Source organism: Nycticebus coucang, chromosome 7 (genome assembly GCF_027406575.1).
Source record: "Nycticebus coucang isolate mNycCou1 chromosome 7, mNycCou1.pri, whole genome shotgun sequence".
NCBI classification, from domain to species: Eukaryota; Metazoa; Chordata; class Mammalia; order Primates; family Lorisidae; genus Nycticebus; species Nycticebus coucang.
Genome location: NC_069786.1, coordinates 17758790 through 17784935, shown reverse-complemented (window position 1 = coordinate 17784935; position 26146 = coordinate 17758790). Strand labels below are relative to the sequence as shown.

General features: G+C 40.9%; 1 protein-coding gene across 1 annotated transcript in view; it reads left to right on the top strand.

The window, feature by feature from the left end:
- Positions 1-26146, top strand: part of CFAP221 (cilia and flagella associated protein 221) — a 144597-nt gene that overhangs the window by 16699 nt on the left and 101752 nt on the right. Inside the window, exon 6 of the mRNA XM_053597662.1 lies at positions 2115-2215. Coding sequence (XP_053453637.1) covers positions 2115-2215 — 101 coding nt within the window. The remainder of the gene's footprint in view (positions 1-2114; positions 2216-26146) is intronic.

The window sequence follows — 26146 nt, the reverse complement described above, 5'->3', positions numbered from 1 at the left end:
GCCAAACAACAATGACAACTACAACCAAAAAATAGCCGGGCGTTGTGGCGGGCACCTTAGTCCCAGCTACTTGGGAGGCTGAGGCAAGAGAATCGCTTAAGCCCAAGAGTTTGAGGTTGCTGAGAGCTGTGATACCACAGCACTCTACCCAGGGCGATGTAGTGAGGCTCTGTCTCAAAAAAAAAAATTACAAACTTAACTTTTATAAATCAATAGTGTTGTCTCATTGACTCACCTGTTAGAGATAACAGTTCCACAGGGGAGGAGGGAAAGATCCTTAGACCCAACATACCTCAATTGGTATTTTAGATAAAAAAACACATTTCCTTAAGAATGCGGCAAACTATTATTATTTTTTGAAATTTCAATTTCTTTTATTATTTTATTTAATTGGTTAATTAATTTTTTTTGAAACAGTCTTTTTTTTTTTTTTTGAGAGCCCTGGGTTAACAAAATTCTTGATGTTTCAAAACTAAAATGGAAGAGCATGCTTTAGTAACAAATGTTTCCTGTTTTTCTTTTCTTTTCTTTCTTTATTTCTTTCTTTTTTTTTTGAGACAGAGTCTCACTATGTCGCCCTGGGTAAAGTGCTGTGGCGTCACAGCTCACAGCAACCTCAAACTCCTGGGCTTAAGCGATCCTCTTGCCTCAGCCTCCTGAGTAACTGGGACTACAGGCGCCTGCCACAACGCCCAGCTATTTTTTGGTTGTAGTTGTCATTGTTTGGCAGGCCCAGGTCGGATTTGAACCCGCCAGCTCTGGTGTATGTGGCTGGCATCTTAGCCGCTTGAGCTACAGGTGCCACCCTTTTTGAGACAGTCTTACTCTGTCACCCTGAGTAGAGTACCATGGCGTCTCAGTTCACAGTAACCTGCAACTCCTGGGCTCAAGCAATTCTCTTGCCTCAGCCTCCCCAGTAGCTAGGACTGTAGGGGCCTGCCACAATGCCCCCAGCTACTTTCTGTATTTTTAGTGTCTCACTCTTGCTCAGGCTGGTCTTGAACTGGTGAGTTCAGGCAATCTGTCTGCCTCAGCCTCCCAGAGTGCTAGGATTACAGGCGTGAGTCACTGCGCCTGGCCGAAGTTACAATTTTTTTTTTTAAAAAGCCTAAAATTGAAACCAGAATATTGCTTTCAGAAGGAAGATTCTGCACTGAGCAGAAGAAAAAACCCTAAAATGGCCTTGGTGTAAAGTGTGGGACGTATTTGCTACTAAGTAGTAATGCTAATCAATAATAATACCTCACTTTTATGCAGTACTTTTAACTTTTTAAGGCCGTCACCTGCTTTAATTCTTAATAACACCTTGAAAGAAAGGCATAATTATCTCTGTCTTGCAAAGGAAGAAACAAGGCCTTGAGAGGTCAAAGATCTTGCTCTCAGGTCAATATTATGCAATTCCAGAAGCAGGTTTCTGTTCCCTCTTGCCAATAAATTGTTTTCTATTCTCTGCTAGAATAGATCTAGCAGTCTAGATCAGATGATTCTGCGCTGGCTTATACTTTTCTTGGGTTGCTAAAGGTTGTGTTTTCTTGTAAGTTTATGACATAGAAGCAGATTGATTACTGTCTTGTAGCTACATGAGGCACCGTTATCTTCAGCTTTCTTAGATAATAGTGATCATCATTTCAATGAAGAGAACTTAAAATTTTCTATACTTCATTTATGGCTAAGAAAACTTAGTATTTCTAATGTTGTACTTAAGCACTGATGCTTCTTAAGGAAATATTTTTAAATAATAGAAAACAAGATAAGAAATAAATTATTACAAGTTTGTCTTCAAAAAATTGTAGTCTTCAAGGCCAGGTGCCGTGGCTCACTCCTGTAATCCTAGCACTCTGGGAGGCCAAGGCAGGTGGATTACTTGAGCTCATGAATTCGAGACCCACCTGAGCAAAAAATGAGACCCCTGTCGTTACTAAAAATAGAAAAATAGGCAAGAGGATCACTTGAACCCAAGAGTTGAATGAGCCATGGGACTGAGCCAGTTGCTATGAGCCATGATGCCATGGGACTGTACTTATGGCAACAGCTTGAGACTCTGTGTCCAAAAAAAAAAAAAAAAATTATAGTCTTCAGAATGTTAAGCTTGACTTTTTTCCCATTACTTTTAGGGAGATGACACTTTGCTTATTCCTATCCATGCCTATCCTGTTATGAACACACTGGACTTTCCCTCATTTATAAATCTATCAAATGTCCTACTTGGTGAAAGGTGAGTTACCAAAATGAACCAGCAAACTGTTAGAGATGTGAAAAGTTAAGAGCTATTCCTATGAAAACTTAGACCTGTGTCTTTCCTAAGGGAAGCTAATCCTTCTACCTGACATAGGCTGAACTTACAATTGCAAAAAGCAAAAAACCAAAAACAACTCCAAGTCATAAGCAAGAAAGAAAATTTATTGAGTCATTGAACTGAAAGGGACAGGCAGAGTAGATCTTCAGGCACAGCTGGGGTAAGGGTTTAAATCGGGCTGCAGGAGCTTGACTCGCCCGTGTCTTGGTTCTTCTGCTGTCAGAAGCTTCGGGTGTGAGCCTGGTGAGAGGAGTGATTATTGGACCAATTTGGATCACATGCCCATCCATTCACCCATCTGTTTTTAAATGAAGGAAAGCAAAGACGACAAAGCTCACTATAGATGCCAAACCTCACATTCTCTTCTTGTTAAGGAAGAGAAAATGGTTAACGATTCTATTTGTAAGTTGATATGTCTTGTTCTTTCAGTGAATACTTGTTAAATGCCTACTCCCAGGCATGGTGTTCTCTCTCCCTAGGTGGATACTGAGCTGTTAGATGTGGTATCCATGGAGGGTTGATTGGTTCCAGCACACTTTGTGGACACTCAGATCCACAGATGATTGTCACTCATACACTTATATAACCTTTTGCAGCAGTTCTCAACCTGTGGGTTGCGACCCACAGGAACTGTATTAAAGGGCTGAGGCATTAGGAAGGTTGAGAACCACTGAGGGCAATGGAGGTTTATGGACCCATGAGCTTCAAGGCCCTTCCTTTTTTAGCATCACCTGTTGTGTTTGAGTGGAACTCAAAAATTTAGGTCTGGAACAATCTTCTCGGTCCAGCTGATATGAGCCTTTCTTCTCTGCCACCCCCTCTTCCCAGTCGCCTCTTACCATCTCTCTTTCCTTTTGTTTTAAAACTACTTTTTAAAAATTTTAAATGAGGGTGGCTCCTGTGGCTCAGTCGGTAAGGCGCCGGCCCCATATACCGAGGGTGGCGGGTTCAAACCCAGCCCCGGCCAAACTGCAACCAAAAAATAGCCGGGCGTTGTGGCAGGCGCCTGTAGTCCCAGCTACTCGGGAGGCTGAGGCAAGAGAATCGCTTAAACCCAGGAGTTGGAGGTTGCTGTGAGCTGTGTGAGGCCACGGCACTCTACCGAGGGCCATAAAGTGAGACTCTGTCTCTACAAAAAAACAAACAAAAAAAAAAAATTTTAAATGAATAATGTTTGTAAAAGAGTATATAATCATCTGTACACTTTAAAGAATAGTAACAATGAATGCTGGTTTTAAGGCATGAAAAATGACTGGCACCTTTGCAATCACTATTCTGAGTCTTTTGATAATCATTCTCTGGATATTTAATAGTTTTGATGGATATGTCTTTAGCCTTAACTCATACACTGTTTACCTTTGTCGTTCTTTCATCTTTACATAAATTAAATCATAGTCATGCCTAACTCTTTGGTAACTTGCTTTTTTTACTCAGTATTGGTTTTTTGAGGTTGAGCCACATTAATGGATATTGCTGTAGTTCACCGTAGTATTGTGTCCACTGTATGAATTCACAGCTTTTTGCCTGCTCTCCTGCTGATGGACTATGGGTTGTTTCTACCACTTTTTAATTTTTCTTTTTGTGGTATGATGAGCAATGCTATTACTCTCCTGTACGGCGCTTGGCTCTGGGGGCACATGTTCTAGTTTCTCCAGGGTATACCAGGGCCTGGGCCTGTGGGTTGCACTCTGATTTTGTGAGGATTTTTTTTTGCTTACCTGTGGTGTCAGATGTCAAGAAAAATATGCACAGACCTTTTTTTTTGCTAGTTAGCTTTCATTAGTGTTTGTGTATTTGATGCGTGGCCCGAGATAATGCTTATTCCTCCAATGTGCGGCAGAGTTTAAAAAAAAGGTTGGACACCCCTAGGTTGGAGCTAGAAGTGGAAGCACAGGCCACCAAACAGGTTCAATACTATTATGTAATGACAAGCTGTTTTCCAAGATGGCTGTAGGCATTCACATACCCACATGCAGAGAATTTCTGTTTCCCCTACACTACCAACAGGTATTACCCGACTCTTGCAGTGTTGGTCACTGTGTTCTTGGCCCCGCGCTCTTCAGCCTCTGTCCATGTTCATTACAGTACTTCCTCCTCCCCTCACCAGCCCTGCCTGTCTTCACTCTCCTTCTCAGCATCATAGGGACTCCAAGAATTAAAAAAGCTGAGTCCCTCCTTGAAGATCACATTCACTCTATGCATTCTGAGGCCCACAGATACTTCCTTTAAATGGGCACATGCAGCAAATTGTTTTTTGTTTGTTTTTTGGAGACAGAGCCTCAAGCTGTCGCCCTGGGTAGAGTGCCATGGCATCACAGCTCACAGCACCTCCAACTCCTAGGCTCAAGTGATTCTCCTGCCTCTGTCTTTTAAGTAGCTGGGACTACAGGTGCCCACCACAACGCCCGGATATTTTTTGGTTGCAGCCATCATTGTTGTTTAGCGGGCTTGGGCTGGATTCGAACCTGCCAGCTCAGGTGTATGTGGCTGGTGCTTTAGCTGCTTGAGCCACAGGCACCGAGCCATATAGCAAATTGTTATTGAAAGCTAAGTTGCAGGGAACAACGAACTCCTCGTTCATTAATTCTTTTTTTATTTCCTTCTTTTCCTCCTCCACAAATTACTTTTTGTTTGGATCATAAGCCAGGTTTATGAGTTGAGAACAATGGTTTGTAAAACTGATGAAAATAATATGCCTAATAAAACAGACATCTGTCCCCAACAAAAATCTCCCAACATCACTAGAGGCTTTTTCCAAGCTATTGTGTGCATAACACCATTCATTTGTAATCAGGATGAAAACTTCAGCTAAACAGTTTATTTAACTCAGCTATTGTGTGCAATGATGTGATATTTTAAGGAAACCTTTCCAGAGATAAGCACACTACTTTTTTCTTCCAAACATTCTGGCAGCAGGCATTGCCTTCCCAAGACACTATGCCCATTACATAATAGCTTTTTATCAGCTGTTAGCTACTCAAACCATCCTATTCTACATTTAATCCAAAATGCATGGTAACAGGACAGGAGGTGAGTATTGGGCAAGGCTTCCACCTAAAATGTTTTCCCTTACTCCTGGGCTACCTTGGGGGGTTGAAGGTATCATTTGGGTGGATTCTTAATCCAGCATTCATTCATTCATCCATTCAACCAACCTTCACTGAATGCTTACTCAGTGCCAGGCACACTTGTGAGGTCCTGAGGATGCAGAGATTATCCAGACCTGGTGCTGTGATTAAACAGACAGTTCTCATTACTAGTTCGGTGTGTGTTGAGGAAGAATGCCAAACCAGCTCAGTTGAGGTTGGATGAGGAGCTCAGACAAGACTTCTAGGAGTGGAGCTTGTCTGAGCTATTGGGAAATTAGACCAGAAATTACACAGCAAAAGAAAAGACATGGAGTGGAAGTGAAAAGGGGCTGTCCCACACAGTGTAGTAGCACAGGCAAAGGCAGAGGTGGGAAATGGTAGAACACATTTGGGCCTGTCTAGAATATTCCTGTGACTGGACATGGGTGCACAGGCTGTGACAGAGGAGTAGAGAGAGGGCTGAGTGAGAAGGGCTTGGTAGGCTTTGCTGGAAAATGTAGATTTTACCCTGAAAGACTAAAGTGGAGAAATAGCACAACACATCTCCATTTTAGAAGCCTTACTTTGGCAGCTCTCTGCAGAGAGGCTGTGGCCAGGACTGTTGTGGTGAGCCAGGCTCATACCAAAGAGGGCCCGGGCACTCAAAACTAGGCAATGACTGTAAACACTGAAATGAACCTTAGGGTCTTAGGTGAGGTTCCTTCACAGCACAAATAGGATTCATTGCAGTGAAGGCTGGGGTGGGGGTGCCCTGCCCAGCCCCCCAGCCAGGGGCACTTCTCTGGAGAAGGTCAAGGTGAGAGGCAGCTGATGAAGGAGAGTGCCAACAGGACCCTTACAGATCTGTGACAAGCTGACTTACACACCCACCCTCTCACTCCCTAGGGCTTCACCTACCTCTGGAATTGTGCTTTTCTGGAGCAATGGCAGATGCCATGAGCAGTTGGGTAGATAAGAGCTGTCGCCTGGCAGAGGTAATAATTGCTAGTGAATGTGTCTTAAATAATGTACACCAGTGAATCATCCCTGGACACTAGGAGAGAGATATGGGAAGCCTCCAGGGACTCCTTATCAGTAAGAGGAGGGTGGTGGGCATGGTCTGCTCCACATGCAAGCAATTGGGGGTCAGCATCTGTAGAACGTTTTTAAACAATAAACTTTACTAAAAGTCAGTCTGCTTTTGCATGTCACTATGCACCAACAATTCTAATACTACCAGTGATAAAATACTCCTCGTTGCAAGGGTGAGCTTACTCCCAGCCGCTGCATCTGAGGCATGAGAAGCAATCACCTTCAATTCTGATCTCCTCGGTGGTCTTCAAGCTTGCCACTGTCATTTTTGTTCACATGACAGCTGGTCCTCATCTGCAAGACCCCTTGAGCCATCCTCCTTTCTCCTTCTCTTCCTTAGCACACACCCCTGCCCCCACCAGTACAGGCAGGAGCACCCCCAAGATGGCTCCATTCATTTCTACAGGGGCTACTTGTCAGATCAGACCATGGGAGCAGAAATGACCCCCCTCCACAAGCTGCCTCTCTATACTTGTCCCAGCTGCTGGGGGCTTCTGAGCTCAACCTCACAACCTCATTGGTCTTTCCTACCCACCCACTCCAATCAAGGGGCAGCTACTGACTGGGTCAGCACCTCCCTTGGCTCAACCACCCACTGGTCATTGTGTCTTTAAGAGATGGGACGCCTGACCCTACTTGCAGGGGTATTTTTCCTTCTAAGTTTTAGATTTTATTTTTATTTTTTATTGTGGTAAAATGCAAAGAGCATAAAATTTACCATCATGACCATTTTTATAACTATAGTAGAACCTCCACAGGTGACCACCTTTCAACATTGACCACCTCCCTAAGTTGACCTAAGTTCACACCAGACATGCACCCCATGTACGTATCAGTACAGCAGGCTACTTTCTTATGTGAACCACCTCTATATGTTCACCAGTTTGTTACAGTCCCTTAGGTGGTCAACTTACAGAGGTTCTGTTGTATTTATCTTATCATTATAGGGCTCACTCTTCATGTTGTATATCCTATGGGTTTGGATAAATGTATGACGTGTATCCGCCATTATGATATCTTACAGAGTATTTTCCCTGCTCTAAAAATCCTGTGCTCGGCCTATGCATTCCTCCCCCAGCTCCGCACAACCCCTGGCAACCACTGATCTTTCTACTGTCTTCATAGCTTTCCCATTTTCAGAATGACATGTAGTTGGAATCACACAGTATTCAATTTTTTCAGACAGGGTTCTTCCACTTAGTAATATGTATTTAAGTCTCCTCCACATCTTTTCATGGCTTGATAGTTCATATGTTTTTGCTGAATAATAGTTCACTGTCTGATGTACTGTAGTTTATTTATCCATCCACCTACAGAAAGACATCTTGGTGGCTCCCCAGTTCTGGCAGTTATGAATAAAACTGTGTTAAGTGTTCATGTACAGGGTTTTGTGTGGATGTAAGTTTTACGAGACCTCGCTCTTGCTCCGGCTGGTCTCTCACTCCTGACCTCAAGTGATCATCCTGCCTTGGCCTCCCAGAGTGCTAGGATTACAGGCACGAGCCACTGTCCAGTCAATTTCTGTCTTTAAATTGGTGCATTTAGGCCACCGATATGCAAAGTGATAATCGATATAGTTGGATTAATAGCTCCCATATTTGTTACTGTTTTCTATTTGTTGTCTTTGTTCTTTGTTCTTATTTTTGTCTTCTATTCTTTTTGCACCTTTTGTGATTTTAACTGCACATTTCATATAATTTATTTTTCTTAGCTTATCATTTATACTTCTTTGCCTACTTTTTTTTTTGCTTAGCAGTTGCTATAAGAGTTTGCAAGCCATTTTCAAATACCGTTGTACTGCTTCCTGGGTAGTGTGAATACCTTATTATAGTAAAATAGTCCTAATTCCTCCCTCCCTTCCCATGTATAATTGTTGTCATTTATTTCACTTATATATAAATATACTTAAGCATATATACACACACATGTATATGCATATATGCACACACAAGGTACATACATAAGAATACATAGTTGAAAGCATTGCTGCTATTATTATTATTTATTATTATTATTTTTTGAGACAGAGACTCAAGCTGTCGCCCTGGGTAGAGTGCAATGGCATCACAGCTCACAGCAACCTCCAACTCCTGGGCTCAAGAGATTCTCTTGCCTCCGCCTCCAAAGTAGCTGGGACTACAGGCACCCGCCACAATGCCCAGCTATTTTTTCGTTGCAGCCGTCGTTTGGTGAGCCCAGGCTGGATTTGAACCTGCCAGCTCAGCTATGTGGCTGGTGCCTTAGCTGCTTGAGCCATAGGCACTGAGCCTGCTGCTATTATTTTGAACAAATGATTAGCTATTAGAGCCATTAAAAATGATAAAAATAAAAGTTGTTTTTTTTTTTGCAGTTTTTGGCTGGTGCTGGGTTTGAACCCTCCACCTTCAGTAATATGCGGCCGGAGCCCTACTCCTTTGAGCCACAGGCACCACCCCCCAAAATAAAAGCTTTAATTTTAGTCTTTCTTCATTGCTTTTCCTTTCTTTGTGTAGATCTGAGTTTCTGACTCATAATTATTATTTTCCTTCTCTGTAAAGAACTTCTTTTAACGTTTCTTGTAAGGCAGGTCTACTTGCATCAAATTCCCTCAGTTTTTGTTTATCTGAGAAAGTTTGTATTTCTCCTTCACTTTTATTTATTTATTTATTTTTATTAAATCATAGCTGTGTACATTAGTATGATCATGGGGCACCATACACTTGGTTCATAGATCGTTTGACACATTTTCATCACACTAGTTAACATAGCTTTCGTAGCATTTTCTTAGTTATTTTGCTAGGACCTTTACATTCCACATTTACTAGGATTCACATATAACCTTGTAAGATGCACCGCAGGTGTAATCCCATTAATCCCCCTCCCTCCACCTACCTCCCCCCTCCCTCCCCTCCCTTTCCCCCATCTCCCTATTCTTAGGTTGTAACTGGGTTATAGCTTTCATGTGGAGGTCCTACATTAGTTTCATAATAAGGGTGAGTACATTGGGTACTTTTTCTTCCATTCTTGAGACACTTTACTAAGAAGAATATGTTCCAGCTCTATCCATGTAAACGTGAAAGAGGTAAAGTCTCCATCTTTTTTTAAGGCTGCATAATATTCCATGGTGTACATATACCACAATTTATTAATCCATTCGTGGATCAATGGGCACTTGGGCTTTTTCCATGACTTAGCAATTATGAATAGGGCTGCCATAAATATTCTGATACAAATATCTTTGTTATGGTGTGATTTTTGGTCTTCTGGGTATATGCCCAGTAGAGGGATTACAGGATTGAATGGCAGATATATTTTTAGATCTCTAAGTGTTCTCCATATCTCTCTCCTTCACTTTTGAAGGATAATTTCAATTTTTTTCAACCAGGCACAAAATTCTGAGTTGGTGTTTTTTTGTTTCCTCTCAACACTTTAAATATTTTACTCCACTCTCTTCTTTCTTGCATGGTTTCTGAAGGAGAAGTCAGATGCAGTTCTTTGTTCGTCTGTAGGTGAGGTGTTTTTTAACTCTGACTTCTCTCTGAATTTTCCTTTCTTTGTCTTTGATTTTCTGTAGTTTGAAAATTATATGCCTAAGTGTAGAGTTTTTTGTTTGTTTGTTTTTTGCATTTATTATCCTGCATAGTGATCTCTGAGCATCCTGGATCTATGGTTTGGTGTCTGTCATGAATTTGGGTAAATTCTGAGTCATTATCTCTAAATCTTTCTTCTATTCCTTTCTCGTCTTCTTCTTCATCTGGTATTCCCATGGCATGTGTATTATTGTTGTCCCACAGTTCTTAGATATTCTGTCCTGTTTTTGGTTTTGTTTTTCAGTCTTTTTCCTCTGTGCTGTTCAGTTTTAGAAGTTTCTATTGATATATCCTCAAACTCAGAGACTTTTTTCCTCAGCCAGTCTGCTAATCAGTCTATCCAAGGCATTCTTCATTTTTTGTTACTGCGTTTTTGATTGCTAGATTTTGGTTCTTTTTTAGGATTTCCATTGCTCTACTTACATTTTCCATCTATTCTTTCATGCTGTCTACTGTATCCATATAGCCCTTAGCATATTAATCTAGTTTTTTTTTTAACTTCCTGTCTGATAATTCCAACTTCCCTGACATGTCTGGTTCTGATGTTTGCTTTGTCTCTTCAAACTGTGTCTTCTTGCCTTTTAGTATGCCTTGTAATTTTGCCTTGATAGCCAAAAGGCAAACGTACTGGGTAAAAGAAACTGCTATAGATAGACTTTAGTAATGTGTTGGTAAAGTATTGGTGGGCAAAGCATTCTATATTCCTATGGTTAAGTCTCAATCTTAGTGAATCTGTGCCTCTTAACTTTGAAGTTCACAAGCACTTCTTAGTTGTTCCCTACCCACTTAGGTGGGACAGGGTGACTAAGGGGCTAGAATTATATTTTTCCCTTCTCCCACATAGAAGACTAGAGCTGCCTAGAGCTGGGTATCACCCTTCCTGATATTTTAAAACTGTAATGAAAAAACACATAAAATTTACCATCTTAACCATTTTTAAGTGTACAGTTCAGTAGTTAAGGATATTTAGATTGTGGTGCAAACAATCTCTAGAATTTTTTTATCTTGTAAAACTGGAAACCTACACCTATCAAACAACAAACCTCCAACTTCCCCCTCCCCACAGTCCCTGGAAATCACCATTTTACTTTCTGTTTTTTATTGAAACCACATATAAGTGGAATCATGCAGTATTTGTCTTTTTCTGACTGACTCATTTCACTCAGTGTAATGTCCTCAAGGTTTTATCCATCTTGTAGCACATGTCAGAATTTCTTTCCTTTTTTAGGCTGAATAATACCATATATATGTGTGTATATATTATATACGTATATGTATATATATGTATATCATATAGATACCATATTTGTTTATCCATCCATTGATGAACTTGAGTTGTTCCTGCCTTTGGCTATTGTGAATAATTTTGCTAAGAACGTGGGTGTGCAACTATCTCTTCATGACCTTGCTTTCAGTTTTTTGGGTATATGCCACAGTGGAGTTGTTGGATCATACGGTAATTCTATTTTTAATTTTTTTTTTTTTGAGACAGAGTCTCACTTTGTCACCCTCATAGAGTGCTGTGGTGTCACAGCTCATAGCAAGCTTACACTGTTCGGCTTAAGCGATTCTCTTACCTCAACCTCCCAAGTAGCAGGGACTATAAGCGCCTGCCACAATGCCTGGCTATTTTTTAGAGATGAGGTCTCACTCTGGCTCAGGCTGGTCTTGAACTCATGAGCTCAGGCAGCCCACCCACCTCAGCCTCCCAGAGTGCTGGGATTATAGGTATGAGACACCATGCCTGGCCTTATTTTTAATTTTGTGAGGAACTGCTATACTGTTTTCTGTTGTGCCTATGCCTTGTACATTCCCTCCACAGTAGAATTCTCCACAATTCAATTTCTCTGCATCTTTCCCAATACTTTTTATTTTATGATTTTTGTTTTTATTTTTTGTGGTTTTTAATAGCAGCCATTCTGACTGGTATGAGGTTTACTTGAAGTTTGGCTACTGGTTAATTCTGTTTTCATCATCAGTGCCTCAGCCATAGTCTTTCCATTTACACCTTCTTATAAAAACCCTAAAGTTTAAGATGGTCTACAAAAAACTTTTCTATTTATTTATTTATTTTGAGATAGTCCTGCTCTATCACCCTAGGTTGAGTGCCATGGTGTCATAACTCAAACTCTTTTTTTTTGAGACAGAGCCTCAAGCTGTCACCCCTGGGTAGAGTGCTGTGGCATCACAGCTCACAGCAACCTCAAACTCCTGGGCTTAAGCGATTCTCTTGCCTCAGCTTCCCAAGTAGCTGGGACTACAGGTACCTGCCACAAGGCCCAGCTGCTTTTTGATTGTGGCTGTCGTCGTTTGGCAGGCCTGGGCCGGATTCGAACCTGCAAGCTCTGGTGTACATGGCTGGCGCCTTAGCCGCTTGAGCTACAGGAGCCGAGTGAGCCATAACTCAAACTCTTGGGGTCAAGCAATCCTCTTGCCTCAGCCTCCCAAAGTAGTTACAGGTGGCCACCACAATGCCTAGCTAGTTTTTTTTTTTCTTTTCTATTTTTAGTAGAGACAGGGTTTTGTCTCTTAAGAAATTTTTAGATTGTTAGAAGAGATTAAAGGAGAAATGATTCATCAATCCTGAAATCCAGTCCTTTGCAGTCTTTTTAAAAATCCTCAACTTGTCATTGTTTCATCATTAATTTAGTCATTTATTTATCTAATCTGAATTTGACCTGTGGTCAGATTTACAGCCCCTGATTTAATTAAGCCATTGGTTCATGTAGTGTGTTGGTCCACACAGTTTGTTTTCTTTTTTTAAACACTTGAATTAGCCATCAACATTGAAAAATCCAAAGATTACACATAAAAAGGAACAACCTGCTGTCATGATAGCTGTTCCAGTCCTGTCACAGCAAGAACTGACTCATTAGTCTATTCACGAAAGGATCCACTTCCATGAACCAAACTCCTGCTAAAGCCCCACACCCTAACCCTGCCACAATGGGTATCAAATTTCAATGAATTTTGATGAGGACAAACCACATTCCAATCATAGCACGGACTAAGATACCTATCCTTTTAAAAAAGCTTTATTGGGATATAATTCACATATCATAAAATTTACTAATTTAAAATGTACAGTTCAATGGTTTTTAGTATATGCAACCATCACCACAATTTTAGCACACTTTTATAACCCCCCAAAGATATATTATACCCACTCCCATTCCAACCCTGAAACTTTCCAGCCTCAAGTAAACTAATTTACCTCCTGTCTCTTTCCTGTTCTGGAAATTTCCTATATTATATGAGGCCTTGGGTGACTTATTTCTTTCACTTAGCACAATGCTTTCAATGGTCATCCAACCTGTAGTTTATCCAGTTTGTACCGTTACTTCATCCCTTTTTATTGCTGAATAATATTTCATTGCATGGATATAACACATTGTTTTAATCCATTCATGAATTGATGGACATGTGAGTCATTTCTACTTTGGGGACAACTGTAAATAACACTGCTGTGAATATTTGTGTATATGTTTTTATGTGGATGTAAATTTTCATTGCTTGTACCTAGAAGAATTGTTAGGACATATGGTAACTCTTTATTTAACATTTTGAAGAATTGCCAGAATGTTTTCCAAAGAGGCTGTACCATTGATGTTGCCACCAGCAGTGTATGAGGGTTCCAATGACACTTATACTTTTAAATGAAGATAGTAATCATTTTTACAGTGAAAGAAGAAAAACTGTATGAGGAAGCACAAATGCAGGCTTTCCCTTTGTACATGGCATCAATTTGGACAGAATTGTCGAAAGTTGTAGGCGTGTGTTTAACACCACTCATTTTGCTGTCTTACTTTGGGGCACTTCTGGGGACAAGCAACTGCAATCTGGGTAGAGCCTCTCAGGACTGGATGTCACCTCAGTACATTTTCTACCAAGTCATGAAGTGGAATTATATATATTCATCAACTACATTTTCAGTGACTGGATTTGCTGGTTGTTAAATTTTCCTTACTGAGATAAAATTTCATGCAGATGCTTTCCAAATGCTTTGGTGGCGTAAGATCTTGTGAAATGTATTTTGACAGCTTCCGTAAATAACAAAGAGTTATAATCCAGTTTCTGTGCAGTATCACTAAATCAAACCCTCGTCATGAGGTGCAAAAACTTTTGGCTCTCTTCCTTTTCTAGATTGAAACTGTGCTTTCTAGCGAGATAAACCTAACCAGCGTGGCTCATTAAATTTTGTAGTCATTCACTATCTTAGAGAGTATTATAGATAAAATACAGTCTCATCCTTTTTATATATACAAGTAAATATAGACAAACTTACGTTAGATATGGAAATTTTATATCTTTCCACTCACATGGTCCTAAAAAGATTCCTGTTAATTCATTGTGCTCTGTGGTTTCTGCAAACCATGTCTTCCTGATACCAAAAAATTAGTTGTAATTTGGAGAAAATCCATTCAGTTCAACTGCTATTCTCCCATCAGCTGATTTTCTTTGTACCAAACTGACTCTGAACCAGTTGGTTGGTGTGCCATAGACAGACTTACCTGAAAGTCACCTGGGGAAATGATAGGCAATCTGGGAGAGGATCCGTTCTGCATCTGGTTTCCTGAGCAAAACAGCCAGGATCTCCCAAAGCAAGTGGATCATGGACTCATCTCAGAGTTGCTGAGGCCCTGTGGTCTACAGAGCCTTGTCAACAACACTAATAGAAAAGGCCCCTGGCTACCCCATTCCAACTCCAGAATATTTTAGTTTCTTGGACTTTTAAGTCTTAAGTTTGGAAATTTGCCAAAGGAGGCTTTTCCTTAGCAGTGAACCTCATGGCTCCTTTTAAAAAGCGTAGGAACAACCAAGGTCAGGATATGATGTCCAAATGTGACCAAATTCTCTCACTGCCCCTGGAGTTTAATGCTCTGGGCCACATGGGAATGTGCTTTCTTAAACTGAGTAGGAAGATTGATGGTGAGAGTCTGCTCGGCATAAACAACAGCTAAGCCCAGTCTAGAATTGTGCCAATAAAGTGCTTCTGTGAGAGGGGGCTGAGCACCAGCTGTCGCTGGGTTAAAATGAAGGCCTCAGGCGAAGACTATGAACTTGAAGCCCTCTCTACTTGAGAAAAACATGTACATTTTTCAGGTTGTCAAGGGGAACACGGTGCTCACTCAATTTATGTGTCCCACACTCAAAGTTGGTAAGAAGGAGCAGAACATTTCACAGGAATGTTCTTACAAGGGTGACTTGAGCTCATTAACACTCTTGTTTTTCACTTCAGCCCCCACCTGGGTATAGGGAACAATAGTGAGCTTATATTTCAAGTTGATATTTGGATAAAACAATAGCTTGTCACTTAACAGCCCAAACTTTTATTATATGAAAAAAATTTCCCAGACTTAGTAGTTAAAATTGCAGATGATGTGGGCTAAGAAAAGACATTCCGAGTGGCACCTGGAGGTGGGAGCAGAGCCTGTAGCCGGAGCCCAGAGGGCAGGACAAGCTGGCAGCTTGATTCAATATCCCTTGGCTGGTCTAGTATCATTCTAGTTACTCATTTCACCCACTCTCCTTTTATGAATTTTATTTTTTTTTTTATTAAATCACAGCTGTGTACATTGATATGATCATGGGGCATCATTCACTAGCTTCACAGACCGTTTGACACACTTTCATCACACTGGTTAACAGAGCCTTCCTGGCATTCTCTCAGTTGCTATGCCAAGACACATTCCACATTTACCAAGTTTCACATATACCCTTGTAAGATGCACCCTTTTATGAATTTTAGTAGGAAAAGAAAATCACTGAACCTCTAAACTATGGGGATCTGTATTATAATAATGAAAGTACATAAATAGTTCTCCCTGTCATTTAGCTGAGTAGGTGCCAACTTGAGATAGTCAACAAAGAGAACCTTCAATGGAAGACCTGAGTTTTGTTTTGTTTTGCTTTGTAAGTTTTTGTTATAAGATGTTAAATTCTAAACTTTAGGTTCCTGGATAAGGTTATGGAAATACTGAAAAACCAAAGCCAGCAAAAGCCAATACTGCCTTCTTGAAAGCCTCGCTTGACAGTTCTAATACTCTGCCTTTCTCCCTTAGACTTTCTGCACATTGTTCAGTTGGCCTGCACAGGGCCATATGATGGAGCAGCACACTTATGATTAGCATCTGGAGCAAATGAATGTGCACATCTGGGGCAGAGATTAATGAAAGGTGGAACATTTTTATCATTGAGAGTCTTCTAGTCTGTAAACATTGTTGGAATGATTCATTACATTGACCAGCATATATACATATTGTGGCTTACATGAAACTACAAAGTTAGTATCATGTACTAACTTTAAAAAGTTAAAAGAAAGTAACTTTTAGTTACTTTCAAAGTAGAAAACTTTAAATTATTATTGGAAAAAGTATTCATGGATGAATTCCCAATTCTAATATTAAAGAATACAACATAAAGGCTCGACGCCTGTAGCTCAGCAGCCAGGGCGCCAGCCACATACACCAGAGCTGGGGAGTTTGAATCCAGCCCGGGCCCGCCAAACAACCATGACAACTACAACCAAAACATAGCTGGGCGTTGTGGCGGGCACCTGTAATCCCAGCTACTTGGGAGGCTGAGGCAAGAGAATTGCTTAAGCCCAAGTGTTTGAGGTTGCTGTGAGCTGTGATGCAACAGCACTCTACCTAAGGTGACAGCTTGAGACTCTGTCTCAAAAAAAAAAAAAGAATACAACACAAAGAATTTTAGTGTCTAGTTAAGGCAAATTCTTAGGAGAAAGGCAAAAATTGTGGATAGATTTCAGCCCTGGAGAGACACCGCTAAAGTCAGAGTGATTTCTGGGTCCCCCCACCTCCTTACTTGGTTGAGACAGATATCAAATCTCACACTAAACACTGCACAAACAGCCACATTTGGTCACCCCTGCTACCACAACATCATAGATTTGTGGTACCTACACACATACGTGTATCCACACAAGCACATACACACACTTTTAGTGTGATTTCTAGAACGTGGTTATTTGACACCTGTCAAAATAGGTAGAACAGAGTATCTACCAACCGGTCGACTGAATTGTGACTATAATTTCTTAGTTGTTTTCTATTAAGTATATCCCCAATGCTCCACCATAATTTCTTATGTACAGCAATTTCAGAACCACAAGTATTTAAATTTAAGTTGCTTTGTTTTTAAAAAAATAATTTCTTATCCATGACTAAGTAAGCTTTTGTTTTTATAATTGCTGATGGGTAAGCAGCAAAGACTGATTAATTAGCCGCTGGGGTCCTGCTGGCTGTTGCAGGAAGTGTGATTTGAACGTAGTCAGCATGAGGTTCCTTCCATCCCATTTCCAGAAGAGGAGGCTTTCAGTAGTTTTTAGCATATAAATGCTGTGTTTTTCTCAACAAGAAAAAAAGGAAATCAGTCTGCGGGAGGCTTTTCACCTCCCATCACATCTGCCCCGCTTCTTCCTTTCCCTTGGACGTGGTTCTCCCGTCTGCTGCCAGCTTGTCCTGCCCTCTGGGCTCCAGCCACAGGCTCTGCTCCAGCCTCCAGGTGCCACTCGGAATGTCTTTCCTTAGCCCACATCATTTGCAACTTTGGTGAGTTGTAAAGAGCTATTTTCCATCCAATGTATTAGTCATATTAATATTTTAAGTGGAGTTAACATTTGGTTTTTAAAAGCCCTTTATACTGTACAGTTTCACTCACGTCACCCTGGAGTAGCCAAACTCACAGAGACAGAAAGTAGAAGGGAGGCTGTCTGGGGCTGTGGGGGGAGAGGGAATAAGGGTTTGGTATGTAATGGGGACAGAGTTTCAGTTTGGCAAGAAGAAAAAGTTCTGTGGTTGGATGGTGATGGTTGCTCAATAGCGTGACTGTACTTACTGTATACCTGAAATGGTTAAAGTAGTAAATTTTATATCATGTATATTTGAGACAGAGTCTCACTCTGTTGCCCAGGCTAGAATGCCGTGGTGTCTACCTCACAGCAACCTCAAATTCTTGGGTTCAAGTGGTCCTCTGGCCTTAGCCTCCCAAGTAGCTAAGACTACAGTACCCACCAGGATGCCTGGCTATTACCAAAACTTTTTTAAAACAGTGTTTTCAAAATATGAATAGGATACATGTTATCTTTACAGATGAAAGTCAGTTCCTTTCCAGCCCCTAGAGGAATCTTTAACTTCTTTTACTAAGGATGGAAGGGTGACCTCATTCACTTCCAAGTTGTTCCCTAGTGTTTTCCCCTGAATTCCTTCTTTTCCTAAACTGCAAGTACAGAGCTAAGGGTAGAGGGCTGGGGGATAGGAAGGACTAAGTAAGGTTGAAGAAGGATTTGAATGAAGGACAGGGAAGGAGCTTAAAGTTAGGCCACCAAGAGAAAAACCATCAAGCCTCCTTGACTGATTCCCTTTGCCTCAACGATTGGTCTACCCATAGGCTAAAGTGAGGGTGCTGCTTAATTCTCTAGGTGTAAAAAAACAATTAAATGTCTATACTTGAACAATTCTTTATGTAAATGTGTATTATCTTTATTTAACTTTATCATTAAGGATTATGGATCGGGAGGCGCCTGTGGCTCAAAGGAGTAGGGCGCTGGAGGTGGTGGGTTCAAACCCGGCCCCGGCCAAAAACTGCAAGAAATAAAAATAAAAATAAAATAAAATTATTTCTTCTTAAAAAAAAATAAAAAGGATTATGGATTATGGATCTACCGTACTTCTGGTTTGAGGCCCCAATCCCAGTGAGATTAATTGTGTCTTTGAAAAAGAGATGAGCAACATGTGTTTAGTTTCTTTGAAAGAATTCTCTTTCTTTGAAATTTGAAGCATATTTTACCCTCAGCTTTACATAGCTCTTTTTTTTTTTTTAAGACCGAGTCTTGCTTTGTCACCCTTGCTAGAGTGCTATGGCATCACAGCTCACAGCAACCTCAAACTCTTGAGCTCAAATGATCCTCTTGCCTCAGCCTCCTGAGTGGCTGGGACTACAGGCACCTGCCACAACTCCTGGAAAAAAAAAATTTTTTTTTGAGACAGAGTCTCACTATGTTGCACTCAGTGCCGTTGCCTCACAGCTCACAGCAACCTCAAACTCTTGGGCTTAAGCAATTCTTTTGCTTCAGCCTCCCAAGTAGCGCCCTCCACGCCTGGCTATTTTTTGTTGTAGTTGTTGTTGTTTGCCTTGGAACCAGCCAGCCCTGGTGCATGTGGCCGGTGCCCTAGCTGCTGAGCTATAAGCGCCAAGCCTGCCCTGCTATTTTTTAGAGATGGGGTCTCACCCTTGCTCTGTCTGGTCTTGAACTCATGAGCGCAAGCAATCCACCCACCTCGGCCTTCCAGAGTGCTAGGATTATAGGCATGAGCCACTGGGTCCTGCTCTTTAATATTTTAATTGCCTGATTCCTGTAAGTTATAGAACTCTAATTCAGATTTCTATTTGCTTTTGAGGAATAATACTCGTGAGATATGTACATTTATTCATTTTCTTCATTGTAGACCAGTTTTAATGGCAGTTAGCAGGGGGAAATTTAGTTTAGGATTTTTAATTCCACCATGGATTCTATTCCTTCGAATAAGAAAAGCTCCTTTATGTTAGCTAAAATTTCTTTTCTTTCTTTCTTTCTTTTTTTTTTTTTTTTTGAGACACAGCCTCAAGCTGTCACCCTGGGTAGAGTGCCATGGCGTCACAGCTCACAGCAACCTCCAACTTCTGGGCTCAAGCTATTCTCCTGCCTTGGCCTCCCAAGTAACTGGGACTACAGGCTCCCGCCACAGTGGCCTGGCTATTTTTTGTTTACAGCCGTCATTGTTGTTTGGTGGGCCCGGGCTGGATTCGAACCCGCCAGCTCAGGCGTATGTGGCCAGCGCCTTAGCCGCTTGAGCCACAGGCTCCAAGCCAGCTAAAATTTCTTTTGACCTGAATTCATCTAAACTGTCCTTGATTGACAGTTACAGTGGCCATGCACTCAAATCTGACATCCATCACGTGCACAGCAGCAGTGAAAGCCAAGTTCAGCAATTCCTTTGACATTGTATTACTTGCACTGCTCTGACTCCTTCTGAATCATGGTACTTGGAATTTTATGCCCTTAAGGAATTATTTATTTTTCCAGACTGGTTAATGTATCAGGAACTTGGCTTTGTGTAATTGTTATCAACAAATAACCTGATACCTTTTCTATGGGAATTATCAGACCAGTGAAATTAATTGAAAATTGGGCTATATGACCAATGGGAAAAGCTCCAGGAGTTTTTGGTTGCTTCAATTCAGGAAAAATACAAACATGCAGTTTTAGTGGAAGAGCCCTGAACATCAGATTCTGCCTTGCTGAGACATCTCTGAGCACAGCCTGGGGTACTCGCCTGAGGACACCACAGCTGGTGTGGCCATGTGAGTCATCAGCCTCATCTTCAAGGACCAGGTTCAGACAGTTTAACACTTGGCTTTACATATTACCCAAGGCTTGCTTGCATCCTGAGGCGCATGTGCAACTTGCATGCACATAGAACTTTGTAATGTTAGTTTTATCTCACCAGTGCTGGTAGAGTAACTGACACTCTCAGTGGGGCCTGAGCATCTCTTAGGATGAATTGCCTTAAAAATGTAATGACCTTCGTATACTCTGGTTTTCAGAATTAGGAAGCCTCTTAGAGAGTTAAGATTGAATGGATACCTCTAGAAGAGCCTGATTTACAAAAGGATTTATGAGTTTGATAGAAAAACCAGTGAAGCATTCGTGTCCCTGTTGGCTGAAGATATTATTCTGTATGTGACCCTTATCCAGAATTTACATAAGAAATCTAGGGCCTTGGGCAATCATGACTGTGTAAAGTCTAGACAGATGCCATTGCAGACCTCATGTACCCACAGTGTGGCTCCCCTCGTCTCACAGATGATCACAGCCAATGAGCAGTGTTTTAAAAACAAATACAGTAAAAATCAGAAACAGGTCATTGCTGGACAGGCATTAGGACCTCTCTGCATTCAGAACGTATGTCTCTGTAAAGTACATTTAGAGGCATCTGGTTAAGAAGCAGTGAACTTACACTGCAATTAACTTTTTCTACTCCAAATACCAATTGTGACCAACAAACATAAAAAGAGACCTCTGAAAACATATACGCAGGCTCAGAAACAGGATTAAACAACACTACAGAGCAGGAATAGAATAGAAATGCTTAACATGGAGTAGAGGGAAGCCACGGACGGACGTATAAGCTCCAGGTTGTAGAGTAGGCAGGGGGGTTTGGAGGTCACTCCCAGGGGGTAAATGAGACCACCACTGTGCATTAATTCAAGGGATCAGCACCTGGCCTGCTGCTTTAAGCCAGGGGAAGAGGTGTACTGTTCTACCTTTGCACTCCTCATGAAAGAAAGCTGCTGACCTGTCACCTGGCTTTGTACCGACCATGGACAGAGAAAAGTGTAGTATAATAATAGCCCACTTGAGATGTGGAGGTGAGCCAAGTTACCTGCTGGCCTAGTGACTGAGTACACTGTAGCCCTGAAATAGCTGCCTGGCAGGAGACCCAGTATGCAATTATAAAATCTGATATAGATTAAATCCTTTTACTCAAAATGAGATTGAGTCTGCAAATTCAAATTCCAAAACATATGAATAAGTCTCATGCTAAGGAAGAGAGCTAAAATCAGAATATAATTGGATAACATTTTTTTTAGAAAAGTTTAATAAGACTTGAAAATAGTACACTTAGGACCCCTAATGAGATAGATAAAGCAAACTTTCATTTAAAAATATCAAGAAATTATGAAACAAAAATAGGTAGAAAATTTAAAAAGATCAGTAGATAAGAAGAACCAATTAGAAATCTTAGGAAAATCTCAATAGATCAAATAAACTCTACATTGGACACAGTGAAAGAAAATATTACTACATTAGAAGATTATACTTAGGAATTCATCCAGAATATAGCCTAGAGAGATTAAATTTAAGGGAAATTAGGAGAGGCAGAGAAGCTCCAACCTGTATCTAATAAGAGTTTTGTCAGAGGAGAGTGGAGAAGATAACAGAAAAGCAACATTTGAAGAGTTAATAGCTGAGAATTTGGGGGAATTAAAGATAATTATGAAGCTTTAGATCAGTGCATCCAAATATCAAGCAGGATAAAGATAAATTCCTGTCTAGACCCATGGGAGTCAAGCTGCAGAGAGCATCAGGGATAAACAGAAGCCCTTAAAAGCTACCAGAGAGGGCAGTGCTTGTGGCTCAATGGGTAGGGCACTGGCCCCATATACCAAAGGTGGCAAGTTCAAACTCGGCCCCAGCCAAACTGCAAAAAAAACTACCAGAGAGGAAAGAGTAAATACCTACAAAGAAATGATAACAGCAGTTCTCCATTAGTAATAAGTAGGGAAAGATATAGAGTAAATATTTTCAAAATGCCAAGGGAAAAATAGTCAATAAAAAAATTTTCCCAGCTCAAGAAAGAAAATAAAATATCAGTTTATATACATCAGAATTTCCCCCACACAAGCCTCACTAAAAGAACTTTTAAAAGGCATATATCAGGGGCTGGGCACAGTGGCTCATGCCTGTAATCCTAGCCCTCTGGGAGGCTGAGGTAGATGGGTTGCTTGAGCTCAAGACATTGTGGTGGTCGCGTCTAGTCCCAACTACTCAGGAGGTGAGACAGGAGGACCACTTGACCCCAAGAGATTAAGATTGCCGCGAGCTATGACACTGTGGCAGTCAACCAAGGGCGTCAAAGTGAGATTATTGTCTCAACAACAATAAATAAATAAATAAGTACATAAAATGTAAGTTAATACGTTATTGAAGAAAAACAAGGGGCAGCGCCTGTGGCTCAAAGAGTAGGGCGCTGGCCCCATATACTGGAGGTGGCAGGTTCAAACCCAGCCCCAGCCAATAACTGAAGAAAAAAAAGAAAAAAATTTTGGAGGGAGGAGGGTGGGGCCTTGGTGTGTGCCACACCTTTTGGGGGCAAGACACAATTGCAAGAGGGACTTTACCTAACAAATGCAATCAGTGTAACCTGGTTTATTGTACCCTCAATGAATCCCCAACAATAAAAGAAAAAAAAAAGAAAAGAAAAACAAGACATATGCCAGCAAAAAGAAAAAAGTATCCAGAGTGTAGCCAATGGAAGCCAAGAACAATGGTGAACTGCAAAATTAATTATGTGTTGTTAAATTTATTTAATGATTAACTGTTTTTAAAATCAATACATTTATTATTTGTGTAAAAGTTAGTTAAAACTAAAAGTCTATAATAGAGCATATACAAGATGGAGGAGGTAAGAGAAATTGTTTAAGTAGGCAGGTAAGGCTTGCCATGCTATGTTCAGAAGGAAGGTCAAGATACTAAATACATTTAGACTTTGTTGGGAACTTTGTTGTTAGTAATATTTTTCAAAATTTAGAGTAACAGTTGAGGCCAGGCACGGTGGCTCAGGCCTGTAATCCTAGCACTCTGGGAAGGGCAAGGCAGGTGGATTGCTTGAGGTCAAGAGTTCAAGACCACCTGAGCAAGAGCATGCCCCGCCTCTACCAAAATTAGAAAAAATTTGCTAGGCGTAGTGGCATGTGCCTATAGTCCCAGCTACTCTAGAGGTTAAAGCAGGAGGATGGCTTGAGCCAGCAATTTGAGGTTGCTGTGAAGGCTAATGCCATGGCACTCTAGCTTGGGTGACAGAGTGAGACTCTGTCTCAAAAAAAAAAAAAAAAAGTAACAATAAAAATAATAGAAATATAAAGTACAATCTATTGCTGCCAAATTGCAGGAGAGAAAAAGAAATATAAAAGCAATCAGTCTAGCAAAAGGCAAAAGAACAAAAATAAAGCAAACACAAGATGGTAGAAATAAATTCAAATGTATATCATTAATTGTTACAGATGATTAAGATGATAATTATTAAAAACAGTAAACTCACCTGTTTTTTTTTTAAAAAAGATTATCAAATTGTCTTTTTAAAAATTGAGTTATATAATGCTTCCTATAGACATGCCTAAAATAAAACTTTTCAGAAAGTTTGAAAATAGCAGCTTATAGACATGCCTAAAAAAAGCTTTTCAGAAAGTTTGAAAATAAAAGAATGGAAAAGTTATGTATACCAGGCAAATTTTAATAAAAGCAAAACTCTTTTGTGATTAAATGAGAGAAAAAAAAGGTTAGAATAAAAGGAAGTTTATTTTTTTTTTTAAAGTTTTTTGAGACAGAGTTTCATTCTGTTGCCCAGATTAGAGTGCATGATCTCAGCCTAGCTCACAGCAACCTCAAACTCCTGGGCTCAAGCTGTCCTCCTGCCTCAGCCTTCTGAGCACCTGCCACCATGCCCGGCTAATTTTTTTCTATTTTCAGTAGAGACCAGGATCTCGCTCTTGCTCAGGCTGGTCTCAAACTCTTGAGCTCAAGGGATCCTCCCTTTAATTAGAGTGCTAGGATTATAGGCAGGAGCCTCTGCACCTGGCCAGAAGGAAATATCCATTACTTGACATAAAGAAGGTTTCTGGAAAGCCTTTATCTATGTCCTCCTCAGGGTTATAACATTAAAGTAGTTCCAGTAAAGTCAAATAAGACAAGAATGCTCTCTATGATCGCTTCCATTTAGTATTATGCTGGAAATCATCATCAATGCAATGACCTGAAAAAAATAAATGAATTATATGAATTGGAAAAGTAAATAAGAAAGAGTCCTTTAATTTTTGGGGGGTTTTGTGTGTGTGTGTGTCTGTGTTTTAGATTACATTATTTTCTATGCATAAAAATCTAAGGAAATCTACACATAAACTTTTTTTAAATTAAATCATAGCTGTGTGCCATAGTGCTCTACCCAGGGCAATAGCTTGAGGCTCAAAAAAAATAAAAAATAAATAATAAATAAATAAATAAATCATAGCCGTGTACATTAATGCAATCATGGGGCACAATGTGCTGGTTTTATATACAATTTGAAATATTTTCTTCTTTTTTTTTTTTTTTTTGTAGAGACAGTCTCACTTTACGGCCCTCGGTAGAGTGCCGTGGCCTCACACAGCTCACAGCAACCTCCAACTCCTGGGCTTAAGCGATTCTCCTGCCTCAGCCTCCCGAGTAGCTGGGACTACAGGCGCCCACCACAACGCCCGGCTATTTTTTGGTTGCAGTTTGGCCGGGGCCGGGTTTGAACCTGCCACCCTCGGTATATGGGGCCGGCGCCTTACTGACTGAGCCACAGGCGCCGCCCAAATTTGAAATATTTTCATCAGACTAGTTAACATAGCCTTCACAGCATTTTCTTAGTTATTGTGTTAAGATATTTATATTCTACATTTAGTAAATTTCACATGTACCCTTGTAAGTTGCACCGTAGGTGTGGTCCCACCAGTTACCCTCCCTCCACTCATCCTCCCCATACCCTCTCCTCCTCTCCCCTTTCCCCATATTCTTGGGCTATTATTGGGTTATAGCTTTCATATGAAAGCTATTAATTGGTTTCATAGTAGGGCTGAGTACATTGGATACTTTTTCTTTCATTCTTGAGATACTTTCTTTTTTTTTTTTTTTTTTTTTTTTTTTGTAGAGACAGAGTCTCACTGTACCGCCCTCGGGTAGAGTGCCGTGGCGTCACACGGCTCACAGCAACCTCTTAACTCTTGGGCTTACGCGATTCTCTTGCCTCAGCCTCCCGAGCAGCTGGGACTACAGGCGCCCGCCACAACGCCCGGCTATTTTTTGGTTGCAGTTTGGCCGGGGCTGGCTTTGAACGCACCACCCTCGGCATATGGGGCTGGCGCCCTACTCACTGAGCCACAGGCGCCCTACTCACTGAGCCACAGGCGCCGCCCCTCTTGAGATACTTTCTTTGCTAAGAAGACTATGTTCCAGCTCCATCCATGTAAACATGAAAGAGGTAAAGTCTCCATCTTTTTTTTTTTTTTTTACAGTTTTTGGCCAGGGCTGGGTTTGAACCTGCCACCTCCTGCATATGGGGCTGGCGCCCTACTCCTTTGAGCCACAGGCACCACCCCAATCTTTTTTAAGGCTGCATAATATTCCATGGTGTACATATACCACAATTTATTAATCCATTTGTGGGTTGATGGGCACTTGGGCTTCTACCATGGGATTTAGCAATTATGAATTGGGTTTCAATAAGCATTCTGGTACAAATATCTTTCTTATAATGTGA